General features: G+C 51.4%; 1 protein-coding gene and 1 pseudogene across 2 annotated transcripts; one reads left to right on the plus strand and one right to left on the minus strand.

Annotated features, from left to right (window-relative positions):
* Positions 1 to 181: 181 nt before the first annotated feature.
* On the plus strand, positions 182 to 15432 carry LOC136458298 (uncharacterized). Of its 2 annotated transcripts, XM_066458266.1 has the most exons (4): positions 182 to 435; positions 1372 to 1443; positions 12036 to 12088; positions 12162 to 15432. In XM_066458266.1, exon 4 carries the CDS (start codon positions 12198 to 12200, stop codon positions 15150 to 15152), a length of 2955 nt encoding a protein of 984 aa, XP_066314363.1. In that variant the 5' UTR covers positions 182 to 435; positions 1372 to 1443; positions 12036 to 12088; positions 12162 to 12197; the 3' UTR covers positions 15153 to 15432. The 2 variants fall into 2 exon arrangements, with proteins under 2 accessions (XP_066314363.1, XP_066314362.1); XM_066458265.1 differs by having other exon boundaries at positions 12036 to 15432.
* Positions 10196 to 11289, minus strand: LOC136460618 (uncharacterized; annotated as a pseudogene).
* Positions 15433 to 15921: the final 489 nt, after the last annotated feature.

Genomic DNA, 15921 nt, shown 5'->3' on the forward strand with positions numbered 1-15921 from the left:
AGATGGTTCAAGCAAGGGCAAACTTGATGGCAATCCAGCAAATATTAGCAAAACCAGGGGCAAAAGTTATGGCAAAGTTGAAAATTTCAAATGGGGCGGTGGCAATGTTTTGCCGCGATCTTCTTCATGTAAAGGCAGGAAAACCACTCCTCTCACCTCCCTTCTTCGTTGGCTCCTCGCACTCTTTCTGTTCCAGACCTCCGCCACCGGAGGGCGGAGGCCCCTGCGGGTGCGCTCCCCCTGACCGAACAACTACCCCGGACTGGGCTACCGCCGTCCGCAGCATCTGTTCACCTTCACCCCGTGTGCGCGCTCTCTCTCTCTCCCTCTCTGCGACGACTGGGTGGGCTGGCTACCGCCGCCGCTGCCGCCGACGCCCAACGCCAGGTGCCGAGGCCTTCTTCGGTCTCTTCGTTGGTGACGAGCACTCACCAGGTATTCCCGACCTTTCTCTTCCCTTGCGGCTGTGCGAAACCGAGCACCCAAACCCTAACTTAAGGCTATTTGGCTATTTGATGCCTACTAATTTCGAACAATCGAACTTCTTGCAAAGATTATCGGGTCGTACATGTGTTTTTTCTTCATTTTCCTTTACTACTAGCTACTGAAAATCCTGATTTGTTCTATGAACTCCAGCGAGGGAATTGGTTCTCTGACACCTAAAGAACCCAGGTTTTTTAGAAATATATACAACTGACTGGTCTCGATTCACTTTAGTGCTACCCAAAGAACCCTCTGTTCAGAAATTTAGCACACTGTCATATTTTCCAGGAATTCCACATACTTTTCTCCATTGCAGCCTCTCTTCTTGGACTTCGAGTCCTCGGAACATGGCTTAATTCTCAGGGTAACCTCACCATTGGAGAGAGGAGGTAATTAAACTCAGTGCAAGTCAGGCAACCAAACGTGTGCTTCGCAGAACCGGCCAGCCTAAGCCATGCAACCAAACACCTTGCCCTTGCCTACAGCTACCCTGTCTATCTCAGGCTAGGCCAAAATCTTAAGTCAGGCTGGACTTAAGCTGGGCATCCAAACACGCCCATAGAATTCCCCTTTCTTCCTTTTTCTATTTTTCTTTTTTGGTTGGCGTGGCACTCTTGTATTATATTGATTATTGGAGAGTACGGAGTACTTCTATTAGGGTTTAATTTAAATTGGTTTTGACGTTAGTATTCTAGTCAGTCATATGTCAGCAGTTCTGGGTATAGTCTGTTTCTGGCACTGCTGATTGTTACCATTTTCATATAATCATATTCCCTTCGGTGGGTAAAGAAGTTAAGAAAAAAACCATCAAGTCTGTTTATATCATTGAATTGCAATATGTTAAAGTCCGACCATTGTACCCTGATTCTTGATTGACTTGTCTCTCAGGCTGCTTCATCAAGACAAATCGCTGCACGCGCATGGTTTGCACTAACCACCTACACAGTGATCTCTGCTTCTGTAAGTTCTCTCACACTGGCATTCAGTCCTTTTTCTTTGTGATGCTATACATGTTCCTGTGCAGTAGTAACGTTTATGTCCATGTCTGCATTATGCGCATCCCTTGCTGTGGGGGCATTTTTATCAATGCTTGGTATTTTTCAAATTGCATGGAGAACAGCATGTCACTATAACTTTGTATGCTACACACTGTATAATGTAGTTGACTAATATAGGAATCTTGTGTTGGGCTTCATTTCTTGCCAACTTGTACATAGTTGGGTACAATCAAATGAATTTGACTGCTAAAGATCATGTGGATATGGCAGCAGACTTCCTGATCATATTGCCATTGTGTTAGACTCCATCCAGTCACAGATACTTGATGTCTTGGACAATGATGCAGTCCCTAATGTGTAGCTTTGACCACTCTTTTTTATTAGGATATTTAGAAAATCCAATATTCTGGTGATATTGTAAAAGTATTTTTTTTTCCATTGAGAATTGAGAATCCACATGTATGGTGTCGGAATGTCTTAATTAAAAGTCATTGATATTCAAAGATTCAAAAATATACTACGGCCCTGTACAAATGGTGAAGTATTTTTAACTGGAAAGAGTAGTTCTGTAGGTTGTTTTTGTTTCCTTGGGCAGTACTACTTGGGCAATTCATGGCAAAATGATCCATATCATGCTAAGCCCCTTGGTGTTGCTTAGCAAGTCAAGCTTGCCTAAGGGTATGTTTGGTTGAGGTGTGGCTTTTGAAAAAGTTGTTGTGAGTTGTGGGCTGTGGAAAATCTGTTGTGGGTTGTGAGCTATGAGAGAGCTAAAAGTCGTTTGGTTGAACTTGCTTTTGGAAAAGCTGCTGTCAGTGGGCCTGAACATGTCATTAGTGACCCCACATGTCAACCACCAAATACATATTTCTCCGTTTTTTCCTATGCGTTTCTTCCTCGGTCATCGTGGATCCGCACGTGAGGAAGAAGAGGAGGCCGACAAGGGTGCTCGGGGTCGCCGGCAAATGGGCGCCAAGCGGAGTATTGGGGTGGCGGAGCTTGGGGCCGCCGTGCTGCCCATCTCCGTCGCAACCTCCGTCGGTATGCCGTTAACCTGGGCCTGTGCTCGAGGGAAGCTGGTGTATGCGATTGCCGCAGGGAAGCCGGAGAAGGGTCGTCGTCCCAAAGCCGAAGAAGGGGGCAACCGCGGGGTACCTGAATAGGGTGGCTGGCTAGGATCCAAGCAAGCAACCTGATGGAGAGGGGCCGGTGTGGGGTTGCCAGATAGGGGCCGTCATGGGGAAGACGGAGAGGGGTGTCCGTGTGTTCACTGGAGAGGTGCGGGAGGAGCGCCGCCACCGCTGCTGGGACGAGCGTTGCGCTGCCGCTGCTGCCCTAGAACCCGAGAGGAGCGCGGACTCGGTTCTTCGCACGGATGGGTAGAGGTGCGGGAGGAGTGCCTCCACTGCCGGGAGGAGCGTCTCTGCTGCCGCCCTGGAACCCGGGAGGAGCTTGGGTGCGGCTCTTCGCGCGGATAGGGATAGGAATCGCGAGAAAGAACCAACCGGTACATAACATAATGAGTGGCAGGTGGGTAATTTTTGCGAAAACTTTGATCTCAAAGCCGGTAGAAGCAAGTCCCTAGCTGTTGTGAAAATTGTACTAGGAAGAAGATGCTTTTTGTGTAGAACTTGAGAGGAAGCTAGGCCCTTTGGTTTGCTTTTGGCTTTTCCAGTAGCCAAAGCATGTTTGGAAGCCAAACCAAAGAGACCATAAGTCTTGTGGCGAAGTGATGAACCAAACACCTCTCATGCCATCATTTTGAATGTCATTGCCATGTTCCAATATTTTCTATAGTATTCATGTTTGTGCATATCTAGGTGTGATCTCCTCAGCATGATAGAATGCATACACTTTGTTGGAAGTGCTAGGCTTATAATAGCATGGTACCAGTTTGACATTTTGTTAGTTGCCAAAAGCAATTCAAGAAATTTGGGTTGACTGGGTTGCAGGTTGGGGTCAAGGGTATCTAAAAACTTGGGTCGAACAGGGTAGTTTGGAATGAGGGATGGGAACCCCAGTCAATCTAGGTCAAATCAGGTCGATCGATGAGCCATGATATACCACACATAAGTAGTTGTAGAAGATCAATACAAAGTAATACCAAAAAAAAAAACGAAGAAGACAATAAATTGGGCAATGTATGCTGGCCCATGGAGCTGCTGGTCCACCTAATGTAACCCTACGGGACTCGGGAGTCATGTTCATGCACACAGCTGCCTTTTTCCTCGTGCCTTGCTCCTTGTTTCTCTTCTCAAGCAACCCAGTGCTGCTAGCCACAAATCAACTGCTGGTAGCCAACATCTCTAACCAGGCTGTAATGAAATTGATTGCCCATGGTGTTCCCTTTTTTGTGTTTCCAATTTCATTGTCATATGCTTAATTTTGCGTCAGCTATTGCTGCTCCCAAAGTTGCTTGTGATGGATAAGTCTCATGTGTGGCTGGTTTTTGTGGGGCTGTGCTGCTCACATGGTCCTTGTGGCTGTTTTTCTGTTTTTAGGATAGCATCTTAGACTAGAGGACAGCATCTTAGAGGACAGCATCTTAGACTAGAGGACAGCATCTTAGCTAGGACAGCATATTAGCATCTTAGACTAGCATCTTAGACTAGCATCTTGGTATATGCTTGGCTGGCTAGCAGCCTATAAATATGTAACCTCAACCCCTCAGGTTGGTATGGCATTTGTGTGAGCTTGTGTGAGAAATAGACAAGAAAATTGTCTCAACTTCTAGTGTCATCCTCTCTCGATGAGAGTAAGAATTCTCCTACTATCAAGAGTGAGAATTCAGCGACTAACAACTGGTATCAGAGCCGTATTATCCTGTAGCCTGAGCATCTCTTGCTCATCTTCTCTCCCAGCCACACAACAGCCCTAGCTGCGAGCAGTAGCTCCGGCCGCTCCTGCTCACTCCTCCCCCGCGCAGACGAGCTCGTCTGAAGCAGTCCTCTCCCCACGCAGCAGCCCCCCGGTAGCACGTCATGTCCGCAGAGCAGTCTCAGCGCTCGGTTGCCTCAAGCACTCGGCGTCGGCAGGAGGCTGAACTTGCCGCGGCAGAGGAACGCGAGCGAGCGGCGGCAGAGACCGCTGCGGCGGCGGCAAGGGCGTCGAGGCTGGCAGCAGCGGAGCTGGCAGCAGCCAGAGCGGAGGCGGAGGCAGCGGCGGCAGCGAATGCAGCGCGTGCGGCGGCGGCGGAGGTCGAGGCTCTACGCGGCAGCATCGGCAGCTCCATCTCCGCTGACGACACCACCGACGCGGACCTCGAGCTGCTAGAGAGGGAGGCAGCGCGAGGGCGGGCGGCGCAATGGGCAGCCGCGCACGTCCACGAGCGTGGCGGCAGCCCAGACAGGCGCGGACGCGCTGGCGGCGCTCCTGGAGGAGGCGCGCACGGCGGTGGCGCTCCTGGGGCAGCCGCGCACGCCCATGAGCGCGGCGGCAGCCCAGACAGGCGCAGACGCGCCGGTGGCGCTCTTGGAGGAGGCGCGCACGGCGGCGGCGCTCCTGGAGGAGGCGCGCACGGCAACGGTGGCGGACGGGTCGATGGAGAGCGCGGCCTTCACAGGCAGCGTGGCTCTTTCTCCCCGGATCGGTACCGACGGGTCGATGGAGAGCGCGGCCTTCACAGGCAGCGTGGCTCTCTCCCCGGATCGGTACCGTGGTTACCACGGGCTCCAGGCTGTTGTCAGGGACGTCGGTCCTGGCGGTGGGTGGCCTACCCTCACCAAGACCAACTACGTCGAGTGGGCTGCGGTGATGAGGGTAAAGCTCCAGGTGCGGCACATGTGGGAGGCAGTCCGATACGGCGACGTCGACTACGACCTAGATTGACGGGCGTTGGATGCCCTCATCGCTGCAGTCCCGCCCGAGATGCAGTTCTCGCTTACCAACAAGCGGACTGCCAAGGAGGCTTGGGACGTCATCGTTGCGGCATGCATCGGCAGCGACCGCGCCTGCAAGTCCACACTGCAGGCACTTCGTAAGGAGTGGGAGAACCTGGCCTTCAAGCCAGGTGAGGACGTTGATGACTTTGCTCTCCGTCTCAACACTCTATTGCAGAAGATGGTGCAGTTTGGCGATGACGCCTACGGCGAGGAGAGAGCTGTTGAAAAGCTCTTTCGCTGCGTCCCTGAGAAGTACAAGCAGATGGCTCGCTCGATCGAGTCCCTGCTGGATCTCTCCACGATGTCGATCGAGGAGGCGATAGGTCGCCTCAAGGTCGTCGACAGCGATGAGCCACAGTCTCTCTCGAGGCCCATCACCACTGGCGGGAAGCTCCTTCTCACTCGGGAGCAGTGGCTTGCCAGCCAATGTGACCAGAAGAAGGGGGAGCCTTCTTCCGTGACAGGCGGCCGCAAGCGTGGCAAGCCACGCAAGGCGTGCAGAGACGTCCAGGCCGGGGCGCGAGGACGTGTCGAGGGTGATGTCCGCGGAGGCGCCCAGGGCGGCGCCGTCGGCAGGCACAAGCCGGCACTGAGACGACACCTGCCGCAACTGTGGCCAGCTTGGCCATTGGGCCAAGGACTGTCGACAGCCACGACGCGGCTAGGCCCACATCGCACAGGCGGAGGAGGAGCCGGCTCTGTTCATGGCACATGCCAGCATCGAGCTACCTCCAGCGGCACCGGCCACAGCGGCTCTCCTCCACCTTGACGAGCCAAAAGCACACGCCCTCCTCGGCGACAGCTCCGGCAACGACAAGACTGACGGGTGGTGCCTCGACACCAGGCGCCACCCATCACATGACCGGTCGACGGGAGTTCTTCACCGAGCTTGACTCTAGCGTCCGAGGCTCCGTCAAGTTTGGGGATGCCTCCGGCGTGGAGATCAAGGGCGTCGGCTCCGTCATCTTCACCACCAGTGTCTGGTGAGCACAGGCTGCTCACCGGAGTCTACTACATCCCCAGCGTTGAGGAACTCCATCATCAGCTTGGGACAGCTGGATGAGAACGGTTCGCGCGTGGTGGTTGAGGACGGAGTCATGAGGATTTGGGATCGTCGTCGTCGCCTTCTTGCCAAGGTATCCAGAAGCGCAAATCGACTCTACGTCCTTAACGTGCAGGTGGCACAACCCCTCTGTCTCGCTGCTCGTCGGGACGACGAGGCGTGGCAGTGGCACGAGCGTTTCGGGCACCTTCACTTTGAGGCCCTGAAGCGGCTCAGTGCCACGGAGATGGTGCGAGGCCTGCCGTGCCTCGACCATGTGGAGCAGCTCTGCGACGTCTGCGTGTTGACGAAGCAGAGGCGACTCCCCTTTCCACAGCGGGCTAGCTTTCGAGCAAGGAGAAGCTCGAGCTTGTGCACGGGGACTTGTGTGGCCCGGTGACACCGGCCACACCGGGAGGACGACGCTACTTCCTGCTGCTCGTCGACGACCTCTCCCGCTATATGTGGGTGATGGTCCTCGGCAGCAAGGGAGAGGCTGCGGACGCCATCAGGCGCGTGCAGGCTGCTGCGGAGGCGGAGTGCGGCCGCAAGCTGCGCGTGCTGCGCACCGACAACGGCGGCGAATTCACGGCGGCTGAATTCGCGTCGTACTGCGCTGACGAGGGCATTCAGCGCCACTACTCCGCGCCGTACAGCCCGCAGCAGAACGGTGTCGTCGAGCGGCGCAACCAGACGGTTGTGGGGATGGCTCGGGCCCTCCTCAAGTAGAGGGGGATGCCGGCTGTCTTCTGGGGAGAGGCGGTGGTGACGGCCGTCTACATCCTCAACCGCTCGCCTACCAAGGCGCTCGACGGCAGGACGCCGTACGAGGCTTGGCATGGGCGCAAGCCGGCGGTCTCCCACTTGCGGGTCTTCGGCTGCCTCGCGTTCGCCAAGGAGCTTGGCCACATCAGCAAGCTCGACGACAGGAGCACTCCGGGAGTGTTCATCGGCTACGCGGAGGGCTCGAAGGCCTACCGCATCCTCGACCCGAAGACACAGCGTGTGCGCACGGCGCGCGACATTGTGTTCGACGAAGGGCGAGGATGGGCGTGGGACAAGGCGGTAGACGACGGCTCGGCTCCGACGTACGACGACTTCTCTGTCGAGTACGTCCACTTCGAGGGAGCTGGGGGAGTAGGCGGCTCTTCTTCGGCGAGCGCGTCTACCCCAGTCCCTGAGCCTCCACCGACCCCGGCGCCTGCTACTCCGACAGCACCACGCTCTCCAGCCAGGACCTCGGCTGCGATGAGTTCTTCGCCGGCTCCACCACAGCCGGCAACGCCACGCACTCCAGCACCGACATGCACCACTCCGGTCACGTCCACTCCACCACCAGCTCGTGTCGAGCACGGCCCGGTTGAGCTCGCTACTCCGCTCTCTCACGACGAGGAGCGCGTCGACGTGTACCACGACGGCGAGCCGTTGCGGTGCCGTACGATGGAGAACCTTCTCGGCGACCAGCCGGTGCCGAGACCGGTGCCTCACGACCTGGAGGCGCAGTTGCACCTTGCGTGTGACGACGGCGAGCCTCGGTCGTTTGCAGAGGCCGAGAGACATGCGGCATGGCGCGCCGCGATGCAGTTGGAGATGGATGCGGTTGAGAAGAACCGCACCTGGGAGCTTGCTGACCTTCCTCGTGGTCATCGTGCGATCACCCTTAAGTGGGTGTACAAGCTGAAGAGGGATGAAGCCGGTGCCATCGTCAAGCACAAGGCTCGCTTGGTGGCACGAGGTTTCGTGCAGCAGGAGGGGGTCGACTTCGACGACGCCTTTGCTTCCGTGGCACGGATGGAGTCCGTGCGACTCCTTGCGCTAGCTGCCCAGGAGGGCTGACGTGTTCATCACATGGACGTCAAGTCGGCGTTCCTTAACGGCGACTTGAAGGAGGAGGTCTACGTGCACCAGCCGCCGGGATTTGCGATCCCCGGCAAGGAGGGCAAGGTGCTCCGCCTGCGCAAGGCCCTCTATGGCTTGCGGCAGGCACCGAGGGCGTGGAATGCCAAGCTGGATTCCACGCTAAAGGGGATGGGCTTCGAGCAAAGCCCGCACGAGGCGGCCATCTACCGACGGGGCAATGGAGGTAATGCCCTGCTGGTGGGTGTCTACGTCGACGACTTGGTGATCACCGGCACCAAGGATGCGGAGGTGGCGGCATTCAAGGAAGAGATGAAGGCCACCTTCCAGATGAGTGACCTGGGGCCTCTCTCCTTCTACCTGGGAATCGAGGTGCACCAGGATGACTCTGGGATCACGCTTCGACAGACCGCCTACGCCAAGCGCGTCGTTGAGCTAGCTGGGCTCACCGACTGCAACCCAGCTCTCACTCTGATGGAGGAGAGGCTGAAGCTGAGCCGCGACAGCACGACGGAGGAGGTGGACGCTACGCAGTACCGGCGTCTTGTGGGGAGCCTTCGCTACCTCGCCCACACACGGCCGGACTTGGCATTCTCTGTCGGCTACGCTAGTCGGTTCATGCAGCGACCGATGACGGAGCACCAGCAGGCTGTGAAGAGGATCATCCGCTACGTTGCGAGGACTCTCGACCACGGCCTCTACTACCCGAGGTGCCCTGGGGCGGCACACTTCGTCGGGTACAGCGACAGCGACCACGCCGGCGACATCGACACCAGCAAGAGCACGAGCAGGATCCTCTTCTTCCTCGGCAAGTGCCTCGTTAGCTGGCAGTCGGTCAAGCAGCAGGTGGTGGCCCTGTCCAGTTGCGAGGCCGAGTACATAGCGGCCTCCACCGCTTCGACTCAGGCGCTCTGGCTCGCTTGACTGCTTGGTGATCTCCTCGGCAGAGACACTAGAGCGGTGGAGCTCAGGGTGGACAGCAAGTCCGCTCTGGCCCTGGCAAAGAACCCCGTGTTCCACGAACGCAGCAAGCACATCCGGGTGAGGTACCACTTCATCCGAGGCTGTTTGGAGGAAGAGAGCATCAAGGCGAGCTACATCAACACCAAGGACCAGCTTGCGGACCTGCTCATCAAGCCCCTTGGGAGGATCAAGTTCCTTGAGCTCTGCTCCAGGACCGGGATGGTTCAACTCTCCTACAAGACAACGCACAAGACTTAGGGGGAGAATGATGGATAAGTCTCATGTGTGGCTGGTCTTTGTGGGGCTGTGCTGCTCACATGGTCCTTGTGGCTGTTTTTCTGTTTTTAGGACAGCATCTTATACTAGAGGACAACATCTTAGACTAGAGGACAGCATCTTAGCTAGGACAGCATATTAGCATCTTAGACTAGCATCTTAGACTAGCATCTTGGTATATGCTTGGCTGGCTAGCAGCCTATAAATATGTAACCCCAACCCCTCAGGTTGGTATGGCATTTGTGTGAGCTTGTGTGAGAAATAGACAAGAAAATTGCCCCAACTCCTAGTGTCATTCTCTCTCGATGAGAGTAAGAATTCTCCTACTACCAAGAGTGAGAATTCAGCGACTAACAGCTTGGTCCTGTCCGCCGTTGCTGGTAGTCCTCTTCAAAGCTGGCTCTCTCCCATTTCCCCCTTCACACCTCTCCCCTGTTCCTCAACTCAGGACTTTTGATCCATGGTGTGCTGCTACAGCGAACTGTGACCCAGGCAGAATCAGGATGTCCACCCTGCTTGACTCCAACCCTTGATTTGGGACAATGTCCCTGGGTTGCGGAACGTTCCATTGACCCCAATCTATGTGACTGTGACCCAGACCCCACATTTTGTGGGAGTTTTCAGCACTCAGTCAGTGTGTCTGCCCTTTTGTTGCCAAAATCAACTCATATTATGTCAATATATCCATGTTAAATGAACTAACTACAAATATGAGTAGAACTGGTGCCATCACCACGTGCTGCACGACGTGCATGATAATCAGCCAACTTATTTGGATAGTGAACAAAGCAATTTTCTGAACGATGAGAAGCCTTCTTGCAATGCTCACAAGGCTGAGGTGGTGCCCTTCACTGTGGTCTTTTGAGAGGCCACGAGAACACTGAGGTACTGATACAGAAGGTGACAAAGAACTAAGATGTGTCTCTTCAGCAATGAAGGCAGACAATACATCAGCACTGGATGGAGTGGTGGGAGCATTTAGCAACTGCTTACGAATAGGCTCAAAATCAGACCACAAGCCATGGCAAAACTGATATATGAGAAATTTCTCAATGAACTTGTTCTTTTTAGCACAGCAGCCGGAACACCCTTGTTCACACTTAGGAACCATGGAGAGAAAAGGTCTACCACACGATCAAAAGCAGTGTAATACTCCTCTATGGACATCTCATTCTGCTGAAGTTCATGAAGTCCCTGCATTAGTGTAAGCAGAAGAGCACCACTATTCTGAAAATCTGAATATATTGTCCCTGCAAATAGTCCCACATATCCTTAGCAGACTCATGGTGCTCAAGGCTTATAATTAATGAGGGCTCCATGCTGGTGACAATGTCACTCATGACACGTTCGTCATCATTAGTCCAAGCCATGACTGCAAGACCATCCTTTGACTTGTCAACTGGAGAGTCTGTCAAATGAGAGGCAAGACCGTGGCCCGTCAATATAGTTTTGACAGAAAATGGCCACTCACGATAGTTAGACGTACCATCAAGTTTCATAGGGAAAACAATAAGATTGGCCTGATTGTGATATCTGCAAGTACCAACAGCAGAAGGCTACAGACAATCACCACTTAACAGCGCCAGAGCAGTCCCAGCAGAACAGAGCACCAGAAGCAAGCAAGCAGCATTGTCAACACAACCAAGACTGTTGGCTTGAAGCAGAGGAAGTGAGCCCTGCACACACATAGGTCACAAACAACAGATGAAGAGACTTGGAGAGTGGCACACGCAGGCACATGTACGAGTGCATGGAGGAGGGCTCGCACGGATGAAGTGTCGTGCATGGACATGCCCGCAGACAGGCGGACTGGCAAACCTCTCTGCGAATGAAGACAGCGGGCAAACAGAGGGCAGTGTCGGCGACGAGTCACATGGGCGGAAGGCGCGGCGATGGCCGCACGAACAGAGGATGGATCCAAGGAAGAAAAGATTGTGGATGAATTAGATATCCTAACCCTAATCCAAGGTTTTGATACCATGTTACTAACCTTGGGGACTTGAGAAGGTAATAACTTCATTAGTGGGGATGACTATATATAGAGCCTCATGGGCCTATATGAGATGGGCCTTCATATACTTAACATTTCTCTGCAGCATGCTGTTTCTCCCTGGTTTTGATTTTTTAGGAACCAATTTTGGCAACTGTTGGAGATAGGCAAAAAATTGCTCCCTACTTATTTTGGCCAACCATTTGGCAAGTATTTTGTTAAGAAGCTCTTGGACATGCTCTAAAGCATAGTTTGGGACCTCTGTCTATCAGACAGCATTATCAGTTATAGATAGTGCATGTTGTGATAAATGGGACAAAATGTTTGAGTTTGCAATATACTCCCTTTACTTACAACATTTCCATTTTGTTGGGAAATGATATTTCACAATGATTGCCATTGATTGAATGTCATCCTTGCACAGTTGTCTATCTAATCTCTATGAAACTATTGTTACTTTGTGAAATGGCATTCGAATCATTCGAGTTCATGATGTGCAATTTATTTGCTAATAACATTTGCTTTTCTTATTCTTCCATAACTTGCAGGACCCCACATGCCTTAGGCTCTATCTGCACCGAAAGAAGTGAATTGATTCAAGGTGTTCATATACTTTTTGGATGGTTTAAGAAAGGACCAGGAAGCATTGTGTGGCTAACATTTTTGTCTGACAGCGATTGATTTTGGGAAATAATTCGGTGATCAGTACAATGGAGTGCGACAGAGAAGAGGCCTTGAAGGCCAGGGAAATTGCTGTTAAGAAGTTGGAAAACAAAGATTTTGTTGGTGCTAAAAGGATTGCCCTTAAAGCACAGAGGATTTTTCCAGAGATAGAGAACATACCCCAGCTGTTAACTGTCTGTGAAGTACATTGTGCAGCAGAAGCAAAAGTAAATGGAATGTTGGACTTTTATGGAATTCTCCAAGTAGAAGGGACAGCGGATGAGGTGACCATAAAGAAGCAATATCGTAAGCTTGTCCTCTCACTTCACCCTGATAAAAACAGTTATGCTGGTGCAGAATCTGCTTTCAAGTTTGTCGCAGAAGCATACTCAACATTGGCTGATCGAACAAAACGATATGCATATGACATCAAATGGAGGGCTGCTCCCAAAATTGCACCAAAGCAGGCTAGACAACCGAAACAGGCTGCAGAACCAACTCGGGCTACACAACCGAATCAGGCTACACAACCGAAACAGGCTGCAAAACCAAAGCATGCTGCTAAACCAAAGCAGGCTGCACAGCCAAAGCAGGCTACACAACCAATGAGGACTACAGAGCCAATTAACAAAAATGACGCAAATAGAAGTAATACAGCAGGATATGGGCCATCAGGTTCAACACCCACCGATGGGTGGACATTTTGGACCATATGCATCCACTGTAAAACAAAATATAAGTACCATGGCGACATACTCAATTGTCAGATCCGCTGTCAGAACTGCAGGCAAAATTTCTTTGCACACCAGATAAGTACAGAGGATGTGCCTTCTGCATTCTCATCAAAAACAGCAAATAGTGCTGGGCAACAAGGCTGTGTTCCCACTCAACAAGGCTGTTCTACAAATATCTTTTCTAGAGAGAACAAAGAGGGGCCTGTGACAAAAGGAGTTGAATTTTCTGCAAACAATTCTTCTAAAGCATCTGCACCAAATGGAAATGATGGGGCAGATGGTAAGATGCAAACTGACTCTACTGTACCAGATTTTGGTGACAGGAAAAACCTAGGTGGTGGGGTGGATACATCAGCAGAGCTAGGTGCTGCAGGAATCCCTAGTCCACGGAGATCTTCTACGAGAAAGGCTTGTGTTGACGCCAACAACATCCTGAATTCTCCAAAGAAAAAGAGTCGGACACTCAAAGATTGGTTCTCAAATGCTGCCTCCAGTTCTAATAAAGTGGTTGATGATAATGTTGCCCATGCTGATGGACAAGTTAGTGAACCTCATGTGTCTAGCAAAACAGATAATCAAGATAGAAGTGGTACTGTCAAAGAAGACAATAAAAGAAATAATAAAAAAACTTGTGATCCACCTGCTGAGAAGCCTTGCAATACTGGGAGCATCACGTACCCTGACCCAGAATTTTTTGACTTCGATAAGTGCAGAGATGTCAAACTGTTTGCAGTTGATCAGATATGGGCACTTTATGATGACTTCGATGCCATGCCAAGATTTTATGCTAGAATAAGACATCTTAATACCACCAACTTCAGAGTTAAGTACACTTGGCTGGAGCATTCTGCAGTGAATGATGATGAGGAAACATGGACTGATAATAATCTTCCTGTGGCTTGTGGGAACTTTACATTAGGAAACACAGAGGAGTCACAAGATCTCCTCATGTTTTCTCACATTGTTTCATGGGCTAAAGGAAGAAAAAGGGGTTCTTATGTAATATATCCAAATAAAGGTGAGGTTTGGGCTCTTTATAAGGGCTGGAGTATGCAGTGGGTCTCAGATGCAGACAATCATAGATCCTATGAGTATGAAGTGGTGGAGGTCCTTTCAAACTTCACAATGGAAGCTGGTGTCACTGTTATCCCCTTGGTCAAGGTTAAAGGTTTTGTGAGTCTGTTTGCACCAGCAAAGGACAAATCATCATTTGTTATATCATCAAGTGAACTACTTCGGTTTTCCCACAGTGTCCCATTTTTCAGAACAGTGGGAAATGAGAAGGTTGGTGTCCCTTGTGGGTTTCTTGAACTAGATACCGTATCCCTTCCTAGTAACCTGGACGTAGCATTTCCACCAGTTACTCTTGATTCATGTGTGCCTATCAACAAAACAATGAGCAGTGGGTTTGTTGGTTTGACTGGCAACACTACACCTGGCCGTGGAAATGAACGAAGCGCTCAAAAGGGAATTCATAGAAATGTAGGGAAGTGGAGAAAACATTCCCTTCAAACTCCTCAGCAGCATAATGCCTGCCTTGCTAGCATGTCTGGTTATTCTGCTCTGCAAGGCTGTCCCTCCCCCACTGTTTTCACATATCCAGAAACAGTGTTCTACAACTTTGAAGAAGGTCGGTCATATAATAAGTTTGAACGAGGACAGATATGGGCTCTTTACAATGATTTTGATGGCCTCCCCAAGTACTATGGTTGGGTTACAAAAGTTGATTTAGATCCATTTGGAGTGCACCTGACTTGGCTGGAAGCTTGCCCTCGATCAGAGCAGGAGAATACGTGGTTAGAGCATGAGTTACCTGTGAGCTGTGGGACATTTAAAATCAAGAACTGGAGGATCAAGTATGACACAAATGACTCGTTCTCTCATGTAGTAGAAACGCAAGTTGGTTCGAAGCGGCACTTTGAAATCCACCCAGAAGTAGGGGAGATTTGGGCGATCTACCACAATTGGTCACCTGGCTGGGTTCCTTCCAGCAAGGATGCTTGCGAATATGCCATTGGCGAGATAACTGAGCGCACTGAAGCTAGCACGAAAGTTTTATTTCTGACTCAGGTAGATAGCTACAGAACTGTATTCAAGCCAGACAATGACAGGAGTATTCTGGAGGTGCCAGCAAAAGATGACTTGCGGTTTTCTCACCGGATACTCTCTTTCCATCTGACAAGAGAGAAGGGTGGCGAGCTCTGTGGCTTCTACGAGCTGGATCCTGCTGCTATTCCGGGTCCCATCCTCTCTGGGGGTACCCACTGACTCGCATTGGTTGCTCTGAAGAAACTACGGCTAAATTACTTCCCGTCATTGAACTGGTGATGTTGCATGCTCTTCCGACACACGTTAGCGTGTCGGGGCAACTGTGGTTCGGGCCAAGCCTACCTATACATTCCACTTCGTAGGCCTCGGTGCCTTTTGTCTTGTACTGAGCATACAATTTATTTCTAATGCTGATGCCTGTGAAACTATAATCACCATTTGGTAGTGCTCTCTGCAGCCGAGAGCAGATGCAAAACAGCTACAAATTTATTATGTGTTCCAGGAACATGTTGAGTCTCAAATCCACCACTGCAAATTCAGCACTACCTATTTTTATTTGCCGTTGGTTTGTTGGCGTAATGATGCTGTAGGGGCCTAGTTGCAATGAATATGGTAATCTTGTGCAAGGAGCTAATCGGGAGGCATTCTCTGCTAAGACCATTCCCAGTGGCTAGATCCTTTTCACGGTTTCGGAGAGTGCCATTGTTACTCAGCATGACGGGGAGAGTGCCATTATTTAGTCAAAAGAGGTGTAGGATGGTGGAATCAAAGGAATTTTCACTACAATGAAAGCTAGGAGGATCTTTAGCCTGTTCGTTTCGTCGTAAATGATCGTGGATTATTTACTGCTGACTGGTTTGGTGTGAGAGAAAAATATTATTCCAGTTTATAATCCATGATTGTATACGAGCAAGCGAACAAGCTGCTTAGCTTTGGCACATACGTTTTACACGCACTCTCAACTTCCCTCACGGACGATTGCCCAATT

The sequence above is a fragment of the Miscanthus floridulus genome, chromosome 6 (genome assembly GCF_019320115.1).
Source record: "Miscanthus floridulus cultivar M001 chromosome 6, ASM1932011v1, whole genome shotgun sequence".
Lineage (NCBI taxonomy): Eukaryota > Viridiplantae > Streptophyta > Magnoliopsida > Poales > Poaceae > Miscanthus > Miscanthus floridulus.